We start from the raw sequence: 21,618 nt of genomic DNA, 5'->3' as shown, positions 1-21,618 counted from the left end.
AAACTGTTGAGATCACAAAACTTGACCAAGAGATTTAAAACCTTTTCAAAAAAGTTCCTCTTCATTTATATGTATTCTTTTGAGTAAATGCACTGGTTTTGAAAAAGGGCATATCCTATCTAATAGTAGACAAACATGGTAATTGACCGTACCTTTGCTATGCCTCCCATCGACTAATCAGCATGATATGCAAATTAGCCACCAACAAAGATGGCACTTAATTTGCATACTGCAGGCAGGGCGGGACAGCCCCATCCCACCAGCCCCGCCGCCATCTGGGCTTGCTATCTGCGACCCAGGGCAGCGGGCGTCCATGTGTGACCCAACCTGGGGCAGCCGGGCGGTGCAGCAGCCTGGCCTCCATCCGGGCATCCCATGTGCGACTTGACCTGGGGTGGCTATGTGGGGCAGCAGCAATCGGCCGGCCCGCCCAGATGTTCCGTGTGCAACCCGACCTGGAGCGGCCATGCGGGGGAGCAGCGATCGGCTGGCCCACCCAAGCGTAACGTGTGCAACCCTATCCGGGGTGGCGCCCCAACCCCCGGATTGGCCCTGCCGTGTGTGTGACCCGGGGAGGCGGGGCAGGCACCGAGGGATCAAGTCTGCCATCTGCCACCCGTGGAGGGGGCCTAAGCCAGCAGGTGGTTATCTCCGAGGGGTCCCAGACTGTGAGAGGGCCCACACCAGGCCTCTAATTCATTTCTATAATATTGGTCCTTTTTAGTGTTTAAGGAACTCATTTTAACTTTCAACCCACTGTTATACATTTCCTCTTCTCTCATTGATACAAAGAGTTTTCTATTAGCTATATTGGTTTTAATAATCTATACTGTATCATTTAACTATTTGTCTTATTTATTTTCTACTGCACTACAGAAAGTATTTGAAGCTAGTAATTTAATTACTACTTTCCAGGGTTTTAATAACATGATCCTCTTGTGGTTCTTCACATTCACCTCAAACTCACTCCAGCCATTTTTCTTTTCTGACCATCCTAAATTAGCAGGATTGTGTTCATATAAATTATCCCTTTATTTCTTTATTAGAATGCTAATAGGAATGAAGGCAAACGTTACAAATAGTAAGACAACTGGCCTATGATAGGTAGCAAAGACTGTTATTAACTATTTAAAAACAGACAGGCAGTGGAAGGTACAAGCTATTAACAATATAGTGTCAAAGGGGTAGGTTTACAGAATTTTATTCTGAAGTAACTCTAGTCCTGTAAGGTGGAAAATACAGTTACTCTACTCCATATCATTCATTCAGATTTTATTCTATCAATGCTCAGACTTAATATTAGGTGCTAATTATGTGAATGATTTCTATGGCTCAATATATTTCATTAGCTTGATAAGTGAATTTAAATATGAAATTTAAAGATTCAAGAAAACCAGAAGTTAGATATATTTTAAGGAATGGTTCACTTGTGCAATATCAGGAAAATGCAATTAAAAGGAAAACCTTTTTAAGTCCTGTAACTAATAAAATGCTAATCTGAAGTATTAAGAGAGTAAAGTAAAACATACTTCTCAATATTTCCCATTCTTAGAATTCTGATGTAGTAGAACCAGCTAAGGATCAGAATCTAAGAACAATTTACCTTATGTTAAGAACAATCTTTCTAGTAGAAAGTTGATGAAAATTTCCAACCAGAATGATTTAATAAATATGGTAGCTAAAATTATGAAGTCAACTTTATTAAAGATTAGCAAAGTTTCAATCCACTGAAAACATAATAAATTCAGGGTCCTCTTAATCTTATGAAGACTGAAAAGCTACTAAAAGTTTCTCTAAAATACCAATATATAAATAGGTTACATAAAGTCCTATATATAATTAAAAAGGACAATTGCTTTAATATAGCTATAAAATTATATTAAATATTACTTTTATAAAAAATAAGAAAAAATATAAATAGTCTTCAATTATTCTAACTGTCGACAGTCACCAGTAGAACACAAATGTTAAATATCTTTCATATTTAAATGGACATTACAGGAGGATTAGAGTAGTCTTCTACCAAATGATGACAGGCATGGCTAAAGCAAAGACAAGGTTAGATAACTAAACCATCTGATCCACTGGTAAAAAGTAAAATCTATTTTCTCTAAAAAATGTATAACTAGTACAAACCTAAGTAAATAGCTATATGACTCTTAATAGGTAATAGCTGTAGATTTTTATCTAGGGCATTTCTTTTCACTTAATGAAAAAGCAAAAAATACTGAAATGATTTGTAAGAGTAAATATTCGACACCAAAGCTTCTTATAGTTGTATTTTAAATCCGTACCTATAAAACGGAATACTGACATGCTATGTTGATTTTTGTAGAATTATAATGTTAATGAAATAAAACTCAAATTACCAGAAGTTGGAGATTTGCAGCGATCCTCTGGGACTACAGTCCCTTCATTAATATCACACAGACCTGCTAAAAAACAAAACCAAAAACAAAGTCACATCACAAATTTACATAAATGCAGTTTTATCTACTATTTGTAGTACACATTAAATGACTGTCCATTTAAAAAACCCAGAAGATTAATAAACACCTGCTACTATGCTCAATATTTTTGAGATAGAAACATAAGAAAATCTTGATATTAAAACACCTCAAACTAATACAGCAATCATCAGTTAAACAAATAAAAAACAGAATTTTCAAGAGATAATTTGCTATTCTTCAAGAAACATTAGACATAATGCAAGACTTTGTTTAAAATCAGTAATTTGAGAGGCATATGATATAATTATTATTGGATTTCTCTTGAAGAATAAATACTGGTAATAAGTCTGGTGATTGTTACATCATAGGGACTCTCAATTCAAAGTGGTCTCCCCTATGTATAATTCTAACATCTCCCTTACATATTTTTGAATCGTAATTAAACATATATTTTGTACTTCCAAATCGTTAATTTTAAAATACTGAACATTAGTTATCTTGCAAGGTGGAACCTCTTAAAAACTATGCCATCACCTTTTTAAAAAGCTCTACAGAACTACTTCCTTTTTACAGAAATAAGTGAATTATATACAGAAATAAGTGAATTATATAAAACTAATCTATCTATACCATGGCCTAAATTTAGAGGAGAAAACACAGCAAGACAAGAAGTAAAAGACATGTCAAAATGCAAAGTAAACAATTAGTATAGATATTAATTTGGTGATTCAAATGAAAAGAATTTCTGCATATTCTTTAAAAATTACAAATAAACCCATTAAAAGTTTGGCACAGTTGGGCAACAGAGAAGAGGTTACACATCTGAGCTTTTCAAAAAATTAGGTATCATATAGACCAGTGATTTTCAATCTTTTTCACTATTGGCACACATAAACTAATTACTAATATTTTGTGGCACACCAAAATATGTATTTTTGTGGACTGACCAAAAAGTAGGTATAATTTACACTCATTTACACCCGATGGCTATTGTTGTGTTAGCTATTGTCGTTTTATTATTTTACAATCTAAGGGGAAAAAGGTCAGTGACCCTAACTAAACAGTCAGGTATTGCATGTTTTAAAAATTCTTGCCCAAACCAGTTTGGCTCAGTGGATAGAGCGTCAGCCTGCAGACTGAGGGGTCTCGGGTTTGATTCCAGTCAAGGGCATGTACCTTGGTCGCAGGCACATCCCCAGTAGGGGGTGTGCAGGAGGCAGCTGATCAATGTTTCTCTCTCATCGATGTTTCTAACTTTCTATCCTTCTCCCTTCCTCTCTGTAAAAAAATCAATAAAATATATTTAAAAAAAAATTCTTGTGGCACATTGGTTGAAAATCGCTGACGTAGATACACGACCAGTATCTGCTTTTCCATTCCTTTGGTAAAAGACATGATGTCACAATGTCTACAGACACCAAGAAAGCTAAGACTTATAATATTTTCAGAAAAAACTGAGTACTGAATTGGTTTATTAGAAGTGTTTCCTATTTTGAACATTATATTATTTGTCTTCATTGGGTAGAAAGTTTTTGAATGACAATCAGTTAGCTTTTCAAAGTTCATCAAACTAGTGTTTCTGGAAAATCTAGTTTCTATAGTTCTAAAGTGATAGATGAAATTATAGGTATGCATTTAATCTCTGACAAAATATTTGCTTATAAATAAATGATGGCAGGTCTCTAAATAGTAGTGATATATGGAAACAACCTATGAATGCATAGGATAAGAATATGAAATATCACTAAAAAGAATGAAATTTTGCCATCTGCAACTACATGGATGGACCTCAAGGGCATTATGCTAAATGAAATAAGTTAGACAGAGGAAGACAAAATATTTTATGATCTCACTTATATGTGAGCCAAAAAAACAAAAACTAAAACAAAACAAAAGAATCCCCGCAAGCTCATAGATAGAAAAAAACAGATTGGTGATTGCCAGAGGTGAGGGGACATGGAGATGGGACAAATGTGTGAATGGGTCAAAGGTACAAATTTCCTGTTTAAAAAATAGGCCATGGGGATGTAATATATAACACAGTGACTATCCTATATAATAAAAACCTAGTATGCTAAGTGTCCGGTCTTCTGGTCGTCTGTTCAACCAATCAAAGCATAATATGCAAATGATATGCTAAGGCTGCTCAACCACTTGCTATGATGTGCACTGATCACCAGGGAGCAGAGAGTTGACCGGTCAACCAGTCACTATGATGTGCAATGACCATCAGGGGGCAGACGTGCCGACTGGTAGGTTAGCTTGCTGCTAGGGTCTGGCCAATTGAACCCTGGAGCCCTCCATGGTCCCTCCCTGGCTGGCAACCTCCCACATCCCTCCCTTGCCCCAATCGTGCACTAGTGGGGTCCCTCGGCCTGGCCTGCGCCCTCTCACAATCCAGGATCCCTTAGGGGCTTGTTGGAGAGTTGATTTCAGCTCAATCCCGCAGGCCAGGTTGAGGGATGCCACTGGTGCACGAATTCATACACTGGGCCTCTAGTAGTTAATAATACTGTATTGCATATTTGAAAGTTGCTCAGAGAGCAGATCTTTTTCTATCTTATTGAAAATATTGAACCTACCTGAAAGTACTTGCAATTGTATAGTCAAAAACATTTTTAGAGCTTCCTCTCATATATTTTGAAAATATCTTTTCTAAAGTTTAGATCTTTTTTATAATTATCAACTTCCAAGACCAAGTAAGCACATTTTCTCATAAGTCTATTGCTTTCACATTACTAATTCGATCTATTTGGAGTTTAGAATATATTCAGAATAGAAATTTTTCTTTTGTGTCCTTCATGGAGTGAAAAAGTGGGCGGCAAAATTAGACACATATTATCACATTTTACTTTTAGTAGAATTAAAACTAGCAAATATATGGGTAGTTGAAATACTTCAACAGGACTTGTCCCTGTGACAGTTTCATAAATTTTATTATAAAAACACTGTATATTTTAGTCAATGGTTCAATTATATTTAATATAGCTATGAAATACTTAAACAGTAATGTTTTATCTTATAAAATAATTTCATAAGTGACACCTATTATTTATGAAAATACATTAGCATCTATTGATAGCAAAAATTTCTCCACTCAAACTGATCTATTAAAAAGACAGAAGAATAGTTTGATAATATTTGGGTTACACTTCAAGAAAATATTATAAAATATATACTTTAATAAGACTATAATTTAATATCATTGCAATTAAATAATTTTAGTACCAAGTACTCTCCACTTAATTTTAAAATTAAGACAAACATACTCTTAATGTTAAGGCATATTTTAAAATAACTTTTATTTAATTTAAAATATAATCCTAAATATTATTAAAGCAAGAATAATGACAATAATTAAATATCTGAAACTGATAAAGAAAAACTCAGATGTTTAGGCACAGGAGGACTAACTCTTCATCATAAAGTGAATCAAAGAATAATACAAATAATATAGAGTTTACTAGAGAATAAAGTAGAATGCCATGAAATTTAAGAAAAAAATATTTTTAAATTACAATGTAAAATTGGTATTTATCCCTGGATACATTTAAGTATTTGGTTTCTAGCAATTTTATGTAAACTACAATGAGCTATCAAGGAAAATAGAAATTAATTTTGGGAGTAATAAACTTTTCTATGGGTTTGTGGTAAAATTGTTTAAAAGTATTGATTCACTCCAAAAAACTTCTCTCAAGACAATGTTCTAACTTTGTAACACTAAATATTAGTTTCTGCATAAAGAATCTGGACTGGGATACAAACATTTCAATAGCCATTTTCATATACAATCAATGAGATGAATTTAAGTAATGATATATTATTTAATAACCTTTTCAAAAAATAAATGGGGGAAAAAAACAACTATTTTGTAGACAAAAGTAAATATGCCATGATTTTACTGACATGGAATAAATGACTTACTTAAAAAAGAAGAATGGAGTTTTTTCAAAAAGTCAGAATAAAAGCTAGAAAGGCCGGATATGCAAAAAGTCACAATCAGCACACCTTAGTGAAGCAATGAAAAGCAGGAGGGAAAGAAGGAAACAAAGATACTAGAATGGTATTTCTGGGAGAATTTCTGCTGAAGACAACACATGACAAAAAGATTACACATACAAACAAAAATGGGGGGAAAAATTCAACAAGATACTAAGGTCTACATGCCATCACCTTTTTTTCTTCTCTCATGAATTGTGACACAGGTAGCATTAGCCAATAATGTCCTGAGAGCAACTGAGAAATGAATCTCAGAGAGAATTTGACTGCAGCAGGACTGAGTTGGGAGGTGTAGACCAGAGCTTTCCAGTGTGCACTGGCATTCTACACATGGGTTAAACCTGTCCAATACAGAGTTCCCTTCAATCCTTGGTACAGGAGGGCAGTTCCTGGGATGACTGGAGCCTGCAGGCCAATTACTGCTGGAGACCTCATTAACATACCCTAAATGCAGTGGTTCTCAACCTTCTGGCCCTTTAAAAACAGTTCCTCATGTTGTGACCCAACCATAAAATTATTTTCGTTGCAACTTCATAACTGTAATGTTGCTACTGTTATGCATCATAATATAAATATCTGATATGCAGGATGGTCTTAGGCGACCCCTATGAAAGGGTCGTTCGACCGCCAAAGGGGTCGTGACCCACAGTTTGAGAACCGCTGCCTTAATGTGACAAAGATCCAATGCAATTTTCTGTGTGTGCAGTGAGGTTAAAGAAAAAAAAAGTGAGGAGTACTGGTACGGACATCTAACTATCTATGTGTTCCATAGTTACTGGTATTAAAACACTTAAAATTAAAACTATCTAGCAAATACAAAACAATGCTATAAAGAAAATTCTTAATGGATCTGGTTTTGCACTGAATCAAGGCTATCTGAGAACACTAGACTGAAGATCTGAAATTCATTTTTGCATGTACTTTTTCACACGGGAAATAATTCGTTTTAATTAAATAGTTGAAAAAATTAATTGTTGGCCTCACAATGACAAACAATAAAAGGAGGAAAAGTTTGAAGTCTACTTTTGGTCTATAATAATGAGACAAAATTTCCTATCATTGCAATTTAGCTAAAGAAGTTTGATACTGGGGTTCTTTCCCAATGTTAAATAAAATCCTAGAATATTAAAAACAAAAGCAAAATCTAATAATACAAAAGAAAACAAAAAAAGAGGTTCAAACCTTTATTAGTTTCTGACAGTTTAATATTACCGACTAAATCAGACAAACTATTTACTTAACGGAAGTACTTATATTCACTGAAGAAGCTCAGCATTTATAGAAATCTTAAAACTTAGGATTTTTTTCTTTTACCTCCTGAAGGTTGTCGAGATTTACGAGGAGACCGGGGTTCTCTCCTATAAGGATCATTGGAGCCGTATAATTCAATAGTGCCCAGATTGAGGAGTACTGCCTTCTGGAGGTAGTCAACGATCGCAATGCCATTACAATTGCCAAAAACAACCCTGGAACAGGAAAAGAGCAAATACTTTAGCACAAATAAGAATTACAAGAATATGTAGTCTATAATGCTAAAAAGATAGCATGAAGGGTCTTAGAGAAAATTCCTCTTTAAACAAAAGCTTTTCAGAAACAAAAAAACCACAGGTGATATACAGCTTCTCATGGAATGGTGTAGATCTTTTGCAGACATTAATGACTACAAATCAATATCATTAAAAAATTTTAACAAAAAATAATTTGGCACTTGAGCAGAGACATAAATCCCTATGCTAGGCAATGTGACATCTATTTTTGAGCCTCTCGGAGGAAGACACTCCCTTCCAATGAGAAAGTAGGGGACTGTAGCTTTGAAAAAGTTTTGGTAATCAACAATGAATAAATAAACTTTATTCCTTTAAGGTCCTTAAGCTAGGAGTTGAAAACTGAAATGTACAGAGGGGCTATATAAGTAAGTACAACAAGCAGGTAAGGACAGTGATGAACTGGATAGTGTACTACTACTTCCCATCTGAGGAGGAAAAACTTCAACTCGGTTCCAAATGACTTTTGCCAAGCAACAATGGAGAAATGGTTCAGATAATCATATTTTTTTCAGTGGAAACTCTAAATATAGATTTTCAGAGTAAATAATCTTGGCAACAAGTTCAAATTTTAAAAATACACAAAAAAAGGCTAAATAAAATACAACTGTGAGTCAAAGGAGGCCTATGATCAACTGACTGCAACTTCTTTTGAAACTTCCTATTGTTTCTTTTTCTTATTCTTTGTTTCCTTTATGGTTGTGGGCAGTAAAATATTAAAAAGGAGAAGGTTTGTGTTCTTACATTGTAGAACAGCAAATAAAAGACATGAAAGAAAACTATTTCAGACTATAGCCAGTCTTAGTTGGGTGCACAACTGCAAGAGATAGAGTAGGTGTAACAGCTATAAGGAGGAAGAGGGAGGAGGAATAAGTCCGTAGAGCTAGCATCAAGGAAGGAGACAGTGACCTACACATGATAAATAGCCCGGGACTGAAGAGTTAGCATGTGGTTTCTCATATCACAATGTTGCTTTTAAAACAAACATTATAGCCGAAACCAGTTTGGCTCAGTGGATAGAGCATCGGCCTGCGGACTCAAGGGTCCCGGGTTCGATTCCGGTCAAGGGCATGTACCTGGGTTGCGGGCACATCCCCAGTGGGAGGTGTGAAGGAGGCAGCTGATCAATGTTTCTCTCTCATCGATATTTCTAACTCTCTATCTCTCTCCCTTCCTCTCTGTAAAAAATCAATAAAATATATTTTAAAAGATAAAACTAACATTATAAAGTATGTACAATTAACATTATATACTTGAAGGCATGAATTAATAAGTATACTTATACTATAGATGAATACTTTGTTAAAATATTACTACTATGCTTTTATAATCTATGCAAGTTAACTTTGGAAATAGAAAGAACAAATTATATAGCTGTGGTTGACTATTTATAGATTCAGCTTATAATACACAGTCTTCTGGGTCGATGCTGTTAGACCTCTACTATATCGATTAATCATAAGAAATTTCTGAGAGAATACCCAGGTGAGGACATAGTGACTTTAAACTTTTATCTCAAATAATTCACAGGTCCATGAGTCATTTAATTTGCTATCAGGAAGCAATATAGCCATACCAGGAATAACTAATTCAGAACAGAATTATGTTCCAAATACTGAATTTGGTCTAAAAGTAGTTATACAATAATTTTTTAAGTGATTTGATAATGAAGGTCATCAATGTCTATTAAAATATATGAAATACTATGGAGAGACTGAGAAGCACATAAATTGTACTTACAATCCATAGGAAGAGTTGACCGCCAGGCTGGTTATTTGTTGTGGTGGCTCTCCACCCACCCACACCAACTGAATAACTAGTTCTGCCTGATAACCTGGAGATTGCTTAAGTGGTGAATTTTTAACTCTGGAATAAGGAAAAACATGTTACATTTTATATCTTATTAGCCTGTGTAATTAGAGAGTCATGCAAAAATACCTACACAAAATAACTTGTACTAGAAATATTTTTAAAAGTAAAAATCAGAATTCTATCCTCTAGAAGCATTTAATCTAGTTAGAGATCAAACAAGTACATAAGTAAAGAAAATAAGAAATCATATGTAAGTTACAAATATAAAGTTGGGGAGGTAGCAAGGGGGGCGGTGAGGAAAGGGAGAAGTGGGCTGAAGGGGAAGGAGGGATGAAAGGAGGACAGGAAGGGCTGGGGAGATGAATGAGGAGAAGTAGCAGCCCAGGCATTAAGACGAAAAATGCAAATTACAAAAGCAGACTTAAAACTTAAAATATGGTTTAACTAAATGAAAACTTGCCCAAAACATCAATTAAAGAATGAGGGGGGAAAAAACATGGGCAATTTATTTTTGTATGTGACTTTTTCTACCAAAAAATATATACTTTGATTATTTGAATATGTTTTTTATTGATTTTAGAGAGGGAGGAAGAGAGAGGGAGAGAGAGAGCTAGAAACATGGTTGAGAGAGAAATATTAATCAGCTGCCCCCTGCACACCCCATACTGGGGATTGAGCCCTGCAACCAGGGCACGTGCCCCTGACCAGGAATTGAACAGGCAACCTCTAGGTGCACAGGATGATGCCAACCAACTGAGCCATTCCAGCCAGGGCTAAGTGAGAACATTTTTGATTACCCAAATTCTTTCTCCAGTATCTGCTCTTTTAAAACATATGCAAAGCATGGTTGCTTCAACAATTTTGAGGATTCTATCTTGGAATAACAGTGTATAAAAGAACAGCAGGCTACTCAATATTGAACCTCCTGACACCAAACTCCGAGGTAAGAACCTTTTTGATTCATTTAGTTGGTACTTCTAGTAAAGAAGACCATGACTCTGGAACTTTTACTGTGATATTTGCTAGACTCACTCTGGACAAGAAAAGGGTCAGTATGTTCTCCCAATTTCAGGGTAGAGGGGAATCACTAAGGGTACTCCTAATAATTGAGTTAGTCATTACCTATGCAAAGTCTGCAAGGCAATACACTCAGGACTGTGCAGAGGCAGAAGTTCTGATTTTTTTCCAGGGAAACACCCAGCTGTCCATCTCATGACACACAGAAAGAAAGACTAAGCAGCATTTCATCTCCAGCAACAACAGCTTCAGTTGACATGAGTGTAAGCTGAAGAGTCTGAGTGTACGATTTTCTCCTTGGACGAATTAGGTGAGGTTCAAGAACGTGTCTACCTTCCCTCTGGCTTATTTAAAGTGTGCATCACAATAAATTCTCAAGAGCAGTAATAGCCATTAGGGATAATTTTAGAAGTACATAAATGGGCACATTGAAGACTTACGTGATGAAGATACAAAACTCATGAAATTCTTTTTTTACCCAGTATGAAGAAACAAAAAATTTTTAAACAAAAATAAGACAGCCAAACCTGCTGCACAATCTACAACTGGTAAAAAATGAGAAACCAGATCAAGAAATTACAGAATATGTAAGATTTAAAAAATACAAAATGGGGAGAGGGTTGCTGTTATGTTTTATGTCTACAATGATTACATGCAAGTTATCACTTTAATGCTTTCATACATGTAAATCAATTTGTTTACTTTTTAAGACAAGAGGTTGAACTTTTATAAAAAGTTCCTTAATTTAAACAAATATATTTTAAATGTTAAAATAATGTTTGGACGCTTTGCGGTTGCAAAACAATGATCTCTGGACAAATGCCCTGCAAAAGCAAAATTAAAATACTTAAGTAATAACATAAAACATTATAAGCGAAATAGCTGTTTTTAAGTTTTCTTCTAAAAAACACAATTAGGTACAAAGACACTTTGTATTTAAAAAAAATCCCCATATTAGTTATTGTAACATCAATTTGGTCATATTTCTGACTTAAAAATTGACTTAAAACAATGTATTCAAATCTGAAATGCTACAATAAAGGCATTTAAATAATATTGTGGTGCTGAAAAAGATTCAGAAAAAGACAAGAAAATTATTACAAAACAACTGAATTTCAAAAGACTAAATAAACAGAATGGCAGAAAGCTGTCTAAACATAGGTTTCATCCACATATAAATCCAGACTAAAAAACATCAATGGCCAAAACTGGTTTGGCTCAGTGGATACAGCATCGGCCTGCGGACTGAAAGGTCCCGGGTTCGATTCCGGTCAAGGGCATGTACTTGGTTGCGGGCACATTCCCAGTAGGAGATGTGCAAGAGGCAGCTGATCGATGTTTCTCTCTCACCGATGTTTCTATCTCTCTTCCTCTCTGTAAAAAATCAATAAAATATATTTTTAAAAAAACATCAATGGTTTAGAAGATTAAGCTATAGACAGAGAGGAAAGAACCATACTAGTGCATTATTTAAAGATAAAATCTTAAGATTCCAAAATGGTGGCAGTGTAAGTGAAAGATATACTGATACTCTCCCAGGACCAAACTGGAAATACATTTAAAATACAGAAAAACCACCCTGAAACATCAACTGAAGACGAGCTGAGAGAACCCTGATAACCAAGGGTGGAAACTAGAGACTGCATAGAGACTGGTAGGAGGGATGGAGGAGCAAAAGGGCTGGCCAGGCTGCCACAGACAGCGGCTGAAGTTTTGGGGAGATATCTCGGCTGTGGGAAGTTCCCACTGAGAACTCTGGGGTCTAATCACCAAGCTGGGCTTCCCAGCCCAGAACACTAGAAATGGGAAAGGTGCCCATATAACATCTGGCTGTGAAAAGCAACAGGGTGGCTGTCTGCCAGGTAGAGATGGCTAGAAATGCAGACACCCTCTTAAAGGGCCAATGCACAAAATTTCGTGTGCAGCCACTCACATTGGGCTCCAAAAGAGGGAGGGCAGGGTGAGCTGGAGCTGTGTAAGCAGCAGTCAGCACTGGGGGCCCTGGGGTGGAGACTGGAGGGCAGCCACCCCGATTTTCTACGCTGAGTCATTCCCTCACACTGTGGAGGAAATCTTTCTCCAGCGAACCTTTGCTATCCACATGGTTTTTGCTGAGGGTCAGGAGTGAGGTGGGGTTCGGGGGAGGCAGTTGCCCTATCCTGTTGGAAGATATCTCACCCCACTCTGTGACCAATAGCCTGAGGCTAATCAAGACTGAGGGTCAATGGGGCTGTAGGTAGAGGCAGGTCTCTAGAGGTTTTGAGACTTTGCCTGATATAATCTGGGGCCTGAGGCTAGGGAAAGCAGACCCTAGTGCACATCTTGGTCCGTTCCAAAGGTCCCAGTCCCAGAAAAGGGAGCCACAAGCTGTGGTATACTGATAGCTATACAGGGTACTCAGGGCTAGTCACAGAGTGTGACATTGTCCTAGATTAGAGATTGGGAGTAGTAGCAGATCTACCTAATACCCAGACAAACCCAAACAGGCAGCCAAAATGGGGAGACAAAAAAACAAGCCCCAAATGAAAGAACAAGAGAATTCTCCAGAAGAAGAGCTAAATGAAATGGAGATAAGAAATTTATTAGATATCGAGTTCAGAATAATGATGGCAAAGATGTCAACAGCATGAGTAAAGATATAGTGACTATGAAAAAAGAACAGTTGGAAATAAAGAATGACACAGCACTAATAAAGAACACAGCTTAAAGAAAACACAACAGATTAGAGAAAGCTGAAGATCGAATCAGTGAATTAGAAGACAGGGTTGAAAAAAAAATCACTCAGAAAACCAAAAGAAAAAGCAATTAAAAACAGGAGGACAGCTTACAGGAGCTGTGGGACAACATGAAATGTAATAATATTCACATAATAGGAGTTCCAGAAGGGGAAGTATCACATGAAAGAGTAGTCTCACATGATTTTACTCATATCTGGAATCTAATAAACAAAATAAATGGATGAACAAAATAGATCCAGAGACATAGAAGCATGGAATAGACTGTGGAATTTCAGAAGGAAGGTGGAGAATGGGTGGGTAGAAAGAGATCAATCAAAGAACTTGTATGGATATGCATAACCCATGGACACAGACAATAGTGTGGGGGAAGGCCTGGGGTGGGTGGGTTAGAAGAGGTCAATGAGGGGAAAAAGGGGACATATATGTAATACTTTCAACAATAAAGATTTAAAAAAAAAAGAAAATGGCAAAAAAAGATAAAATCTTAGTACTTTAAGGATAAAATCATGCTATACAATCATATTCTTCTTGAAGTCACAGAAAAATAAGTTGGATCAATCAAAATAAAGCACAGATAGACCTGTTCTTATGCCATTTTACTCCAGCACAGGAAAATGTTACCATAGTTTTGCTAATGCATATAACTTATCTAAATTAAAAGATAATTTCCAAAACATCTGAATTTTTTTAGAACTTACTTTAAACAAGGGACATTGTCTCGAAGGCCATCAGAGGAACTGCTACTGGTGGAAGGATGAGACTGAGGTGGGATGGGCTGAGGACTGACAGCCCCCACTGGTGTTGACAGAGGTGGTGCCTGTTCACCCTCCGGGGATTCCACATCATTTATCTCATATAACAATCGAACTTCAAGCATCTGTTGTAAAAGCGAGGTAGTTTACTTACTCCCAACAAACATGGTTCATTTTATTACAGTTTATACACACAGATACACTTTAGTGGAAAGAAGATTTTCAAAAGTAAAAATTAGCAAGATTTCTAAAAAGAAGGATTTAGCCAAAAAAAGTGTTGTTTCTAACTCAGCTTCTTAAAAATGTTGTGTATGTATGCAAGTATACACATACACACATACACATTCATTATGATTTTAGAATTTATGGCAATATGTTAATACCAAATTAGAGTATACTCATACAAAGATTAGCTTTCTTCAAGTGAAACATATAATGTATTTAAGGATTTAAATGTTCAGTAAGAAGATATGCATAAAAATATACTACTTTTCAAAAGAAAAGGAAGATGGCAATATAAACAGTGAGGTGTTTTTAAAAATTCTAGACAAAGCTGACTGTAAATAATCTTCTAAATAATTCAAAAATTTTAAAACGTCAGACATCTGACAAAGAAAATAATTCTGAGAGCATTACCGGAATGACTTCTATAATAACTTCTTGTTTGCTGAATCTATAAATAATGACATGAGCTGAAACTCCGGCTATGCATAGCATTCTACTTTCGGGACACCAGGAGATGATTTGAATGGCATACGGATCTTCATCTACAATGTCTGTGTTTGGCTTGTCATCTTTATTTCTTGACTTTTCAAATACTTTAGCTGTCTTTAGTTTATATAATACTTGTAGAGTTACTAAATAAAAGAAAATAGATGTTAGATAATTTAATACAAAAAGAACAAATATAAGGTAATATTTACTCAGTTATACTATGTAAGGAAATAGTATATCTTTATTTGAATCATATTTTTATTCCAGGTCTATATTTCTCTTTTAGACGTTTAGATAATGCATTCACTGTACTCCTTGACATACAAAAAAAGTGTACTCATTGTATTCATTGAATAAAAAAATCAACATCATGATGAATTTAGATAACCTGAAAAAAAATGAGTAACAAAAGGATTTTGTAAAACATGAATAAAAACAATAAAGAACATTTTGCTTCCTAAAATGATTTTATAATATTTTCTCTACAAAAGATAAATATAATCTAATGTTACTATAAAATGAAGCAGAATATATCTGGAGTTAATTGGATTATGAGTGCTTGCTATGTATATTTTATAAACATCAGCCATTCAAAGCATCGTTTCCTTTTTTGCCATTATATAACCACCATAAATATCTCAAAAAGACAATGCAAATTTTGTGGCATAAGTTCAGAATCAGGCATTAGAATTATTCTACAAATTTCTCCTGATTTAAAACATATGCCTGCTTCTCCTATCTCTGAGTTAGGAAGAGATGGTTTGAAGAAATGTTGAAGAATGAATGTGAGTACTTCTGTTAAGAAGTGCTAATTAACATCCTCTAGATTCTAGAATATCTTCAGTCTATTAAAAATCCTAAATTCAAGTACTTAATAGGCATTAAATTTATAGTCTTCAAATTTCAAATTAAACATTGGTTATGTAATTACTACAATACAGGCTGTATACAAGCAAAGACTGTATAACATATAATATTAAAATAATATTTATCAATAATATTCAAAATACTTACTTGCAGAAGCATCCCAGAACTTAATGGACCCATCAGCATGCCTATGAAAAGCAAATGAGTTAAGAATGTGATGGGGAAAAAATTAAAGCTTTATTTTCTTTGCAATATATTGTTATTTTAAAGGTAGTTACCAATATGAGAAAAAAGATAAAATTCAGGGTAAATTGTCAGGTTACAGACAATAACTTATTTCTTACTATGTTACAGTATAAAGGAAAGCACTTTCAGTCATGCTCATTTAGTCTTAATTATATTTAGCTGTTACTGTTTTATTTGGTGAAACAGACTTTTACTTACCCTGTAATAATTATTTCTGGGTAACTCTGAGCGCCCAAACCCCAATTACCACCATTGATGGGCCACTCCTGAAAAACAAAGATTATTATATAAAGCAATTTCCAAGCATACCATACATCTTCATATATATCTATGACAATAGTAAACATACTTTGTTTCCAAGAAGGATTTTCTTTATATTTTCTCTAGGAAAGGATTCAGTGTTACCAAACACTTCAAGGTGATAAGTATAAAATACTGATGCATTAATGTAACATTAAACACTAAAATTCATGTTCAGTACCTTTTTGCTGTAACCTTGACGTTTCTGTCTAGCTCCAACAGAATAAAGTGCAGGAATAAGGTCCACAGGACAATCAGCAAAATATTCACAACATGTAACAGGGGATTCATGTATACTCAAAGGGTAGGGATTTTCAAATATAGGATATCTTTAAGAACAGGAAAAGAAAAATATTAATTTAATAAATTATTACTTATGATTAATATGATAATGAAAAACAAATATTTACAGCTTTGGAATGGAAAATAATTTTAGTTTGATTAAAGTTAACATCCTATGAAGGTCCGCATAACACGTTATCTGAACTTATATTTTATCTATTAGGATAGGATGGTTAGTCTATAGAATTTAGAAATTAACCACATTTAGTAGATATAACAGATTTACTATATGCATATATGTAAAAAAATCTTTTATAATGACAGTTGCTCAAAGAGAATGGTAAACAGAAAAGCTACAGTTGGTACTACATACCACACATATACACACACTGGACTAAGTGATTTATATACATTTATCTTATTTATTCTTGCACCAAACTGATTTGACTGAAGAACAAAGACTTCCTGAGTAATGTGCCAAAGGCAAGCCAACTAGCAAGAAGCGGCAGAATTTAAAGTGCTCTTAACTATTAAGCCATAGGTTCTCAATGAAGACATGCTTCATTCTTATATCAGTAGAGCTAATACAAATTTTCAATTCTCCTTTTTTCTCCATCAATGTAATTTCCAATGCAATATTTAATTTAGAAATGCTCTCTAGTTTTAGTGGTAATCTAAATAATTTATATATTTAATTTTTTCTAGATACAAAAATTATGTTAAATAGAGCAAAAAAATGCTATAAAAGTCATAAAATTAAAGTAAAATCCTATCTAAAATAAAAAAATTTTTCGTTACTGATTTTAAAGTCCCTAGGACTGAGAATGATAAATATCTGGAAAACCAGAAAGCAGCTTTTAAAAGTCTAAAAAGTTGAGTGGCTATTACCATTATCTTTGAGCAACTGCAAAAATCAATGTATTGATCAGTCTACTACTGACAAAAATTAAAATGTTAAAGGAAAAAAATTTCAGAAAATTCCTTTCTAGACTTCAAAATGAAACTAACTGTCATCACTCCTTCCTCAACCATACATTAAAAAAACAGAAGACAAAACTCAAACAAACCAAAAGATGCATTTAAAAATTGACAGGCAACTTTTATCTTTATGAACACACTATATAATCCTTAATAATTCTCTTATCACTACACATTTAACTAATACATCTGCTCAATAAAATGCCTACTCACAGGTTACTTGCACAATGTATTCTTTAACAAATATATATCAGTATAGAGCATGTGTTTTAAAACTTACCTAACTAAAAAAAAATAAAAACACATTAAGAAAAATTTATTCTAGGGCTGTCATTTACAAAGAGGAAGGGAGAGTGATAGAGAGTTAGAAACATCGATGAGAGAGAAACATCGATCAACTGCCTCCTGCACACCACCTACTGGGAATGTGCCTGCAACCAAGGTACATGCCCTTGACCGGAATAGAACCTGGGACCCTTCAGAACGCAGGCCGACACTTTATCCACTGAGCCAAATCGGTCAGGGCTAGGGCTGTCATTTAGAAATAATGTTTTAAAAGTCCTTTATTCCACAATATTAGTATTACTTTCAGAAAAGAAAAAAAACACACACACAATTGATTATTACAAGTAGCACGTAATTTAGTTGATATGAATTTAGAGATGCCTTAAAATAAGAGAAATAATACACTTCACTTTTATACTTCAGGGTTTCCCAATATCAATACTAGTCACATTTTGGATCAGATAATTCTTTATTATGGAAGACTGTCTTGTGCACTGTGGATGTTTAACAGCATTCCTATCCTCTACCACTAGATGGCAGTAGGATCCCCTACCCTTAATAAAAGTGTCTATGTAGACTGCCAAGTATTTCCTGGGGGACAAAACTGTCCCCAGTTGTGAAATACGGACATAATGAATGGGTAAACTTAATTAAAACCATATTTAATGATTATTTCTCAAGAGACATTAGTACAATGTTCTTCTAGTCAAAGAACTTATAACTAAACATAGTATTATCTAAGTTGGAAAAAGCAGAATAAGGTAAATAACCACAAAAGTTGCAAAGGAGCTATGATGAGAATTCACAGATCAGACATGAAATGTCTGGTAAAAAGAGAACAGGAAATAATTTAAGAGGAAAGTAAGCCTGACTTTCAAAGTTACATGGATTTTTGATGTTGAAACAAGCCGAGTGTTTCAACAGCTGGAAACTATCTAAGAAGGACAGGGGCGTGTGGTATTTGTTTAACACCCAGTTCAGAGTTCTAGGAATAAGGCACCTGCAGGAAGACAGTAAAAAATCAGGTTGGAACGGTACCTGAATTCAAACTGTGTATAGTAGCAGGCCAAGAAGGTGTTTTTAAATTTAAAAAGACACAATGGTTTAAAGAGAAGAGTAAAAAAATTGGTGCTGCATGTAAAATTAATCTGACTATGGCATTCATGACACACTGCAACAGAGAGTGAATATGGCTGGAGAAACAACAAGAGCTTATCTGGAAGTAAAGTGTGTGATGGGATCAATTTTGGACGTGGTGATTTTATGTTGCCCCAGGGCACAAGTATTAGATTGAATCATTTGAAATTTCAGAAATACAACAAATTTTGACTTAAAAGAACTCTATATAATCAATATACTAAAGAAATTTTGTATCCAATTAGAAATGTGCATCTGGAGTGCTAAGAAGAAATCAAGCTTATGGATATAAATGTGATTTCAAAGAAATGCATGCTAAAAAGAATCTTTTTCACCACATACAAATATAATTGCTCGTTTAATTTCTTACCCGTTTTGTGCAAGGTCTATTAGTACTAAATCCTTTTCTAGAAGAACAACAACAGCATATGGTTCCTGAAAATCTGGAATAGGAAAATAATGCATGAATAGTAAACATGCAAGACAACGACAAATTACATAATGAATATTTTTTTTATTGCTTAAAGTATTACAAAGAGTATTACATATGTCTCCTTTTTTTCCCCCTCCCTTGACAATCCCCTGGCCTACCCTACTCCCCAGTGTCTTATGTCCATTGGTTATGCTTACATGCATGCATACAAGTCCTTCGGTTGATCTCTTACCCTCCCCCCTCAAGGCCCCCCGCCCCCCGGCCTTCCTGCTGTAGTTTGACAGTCTATTCGAGGCAGCTCTGCCTCTGTATCTATTTTTGTTCATAAGTTTATAATAGTCTTTATTATCCATAAATGAGTGAGATCATGTGGGATTTGTCTTTCATTGACTGGCTTATTTCAGTTAGCATAATGCTCTCCAGTTCCATCCCTGTTGTTGTAAATGGTAAGAGTTCCTTCTTTTTTACAGCAGCATAGTATTCCATCGTGTAGATGTACCACAGTTTTCTAATCCCATAATGAATATTTTTGCTTGGATTTTATTTTGTTTCATTTTGTCAAGTATTTAACATTCTCATCTTGTACTTAATATAGTTTAAGGCTAGTTTTTTCTAAATGAAATAAATCTGTATCATAACCAATACAAAATTATTTCAGTTTGTAATGGTAAGACAAGAAGCTCACAGTAATTTCTATGGTATTGCAAATTACAAAGCAGGACAATGGCCAAGAAACTCAAGATTTAAATCTGAATACCCATAAGAACTCTCATTACTGGATATCTTAGGAACTCAATAGAGTGCTATTATAATCCTATATAATAAAAGGGTAATATGCAAACTGACCCTAACAGCAGAAAGACTGGGAATGACTGGTCACTATGACACTCATTACCACCAGGGGGCAGAAGCTCAAAGCAGGAGCTGCCCCCTGGTGGTCAGTGCGTTCCCACAGGGGGAGCTCTGCTCAGCCACAAGCCAGGCTGACGGCTACCAGCACAGCGGTGGTAGCAGGAGCCTCTCCCGCCTCCTCAGCAGCGCTAATGATGTCCGCCTGCAACTTAGGCCTGCATCCTGCTGGCAAGTGGACATCACCCGAGGGCTCCTAGGCTGCCAGAGGGATGTCTGACTGCTAGCTTAGGCCCAATCCCCTGAGGAGCGGGCCTAAGCCAGCAGGTGGTCATCCCCCAAGGGGTCCCACACTGCGAGAGGGCACAGGCCGGCTGAAGGACCCCCCCCCCCCCCGCCCGCGGGCACAAATTTTTGTGCACCGGGCCTCTAGTATTGTAATCCTTAACTTAAATATTTTATTGTGCCTACTGACTGCAAAATGCATTACATCTTTACATCTCAATTAGCTTCACATATAGTAAAAAAGATCCAGATTTAAATTCCTATTGAAATTTATACAAGTTGTGATGGTAAATTTTATTTGTCAACTAGAGGCCTGATGCACGAAATTCATGCATGGGTGGGGTCTCTAGGCCTGGCCAGTGATCAGGGCTGTCTTGCCCAGTCCTGATTGGGGCCAGGCCAGCCAGGGCCTGCCAGCTGCCAGACGGGGCCTGCCGGACAGGGGGAGGGACCATGGGAGGTTTGCCAGGCGGCACAAGGGACCAGGGGAGATTGGCTGGCCGTGGGAGGGCACTGACCACCGGGATGCAGCTCCTGCATTGAGCGTGTGCACCCAGGTGGTCAGTGCATGTCATAGTACGGTTATTTGGTCGTAATGGCCGCTTATGCTTTTACATATATACTAGAGGCCTGATGCACGAAATCCATGCAAGGGGCTTGGCCCTCGCAGCCAGGGCAGCTTGCCTCAGCCCTCGAAGCTGCGGTGGCTTGCCTTGGTCCTCGTAGCCCCGGCTTCATCCAGAAGGTCATTCTGCTGTCCAGTCTAATTAGCATATTGGGCTTTTATTATTATAGACTAGAGGCCCAGTGCACAAAAATTTGTGCACTCGGGGGGTCCCTCAGCCCGGCCTGTGACCTCTCGCAGTCTGGGACCACACAGGAGATAACGACCTGCTGGCTTAGGCCTGCTCCTGGGTGGCAGAGGGCAGG

The 21,618-nt window shown here is 36.0% G+C and overlaps 1 protein-coding gene across 9 annotated transcripts in view; it reads right to left on the bottom strand.

The window, feature by feature from the left end:
• Nucleotides 1-21,618, bottom strand: part of STXBP5 (syntaxin binding protein 5) — a 156,882-nt gene that overhangs the window by 46,266 nt on the left and 88,998 nt on the right. For all 9 annotated transcript variants that reach the window (XM_015561611.1, XM_015561605.1, XM_015561606.1 and 6 more), the window contains 9 exons: nucleotides 19,492-19,564; nucleotides 16,621-16,768; nucleotides 16,338-16,405; nucleotides 16,041-16,081; nucleotides 14,949-15,169; nucleotides 14,259-14,437; nucleotides 9,734-9,859; nucleotides 7,764-7,915; nucleotides 2,370-2,435 (listed from right to left, as the gene is read on the bottom strand). In XM_015561611.1, coding sequence (XP_015417097.1) covers nucleotides 2,370-2,435; nucleotides 7,764-7,915; nucleotides 9,734-9,859; nucleotides 14,259-14,437; nucleotides 14,949-15,169; nucleotides 16,041-16,081; nucleotides 16,338-16,405; nucleotides 16,621-16,768; nucleotides 19,492-19,564 — 1,074 coding nt within the window. The remainder of the gene's footprint in view (nucleotides 1-2,369; nucleotides 2,436-7,763; nucleotides 7,916-9,733; nucleotides 9,860-14,258; nucleotides 14,438-14,948; nucleotides 15,170-16,040; nucleotides 16,082-16,337; nucleotides 16,406-16,620; nucleotides 16,769-19,491; nucleotides 19,565-21,618) is intronic.

This window comes from Myotis davidii, unplaced genomic scaffold (assembly GCF_000327345.1).
Source record: "Myotis davidii unplaced genomic scaffold, ASM32734v1 scaffold196, whole genome shotgun sequence".
Taxonomy (NCBI): Eukaryota; Metazoa; Chordata; class Mammalia; order Chiroptera; family Vespertilionidae; genus Myotis; species Myotis davidii.
The sequence above is the reverse complement of the archived record's forward strand: the minus strand, read 5'-3'. Positions and strand labels throughout refer to the sequence as shown.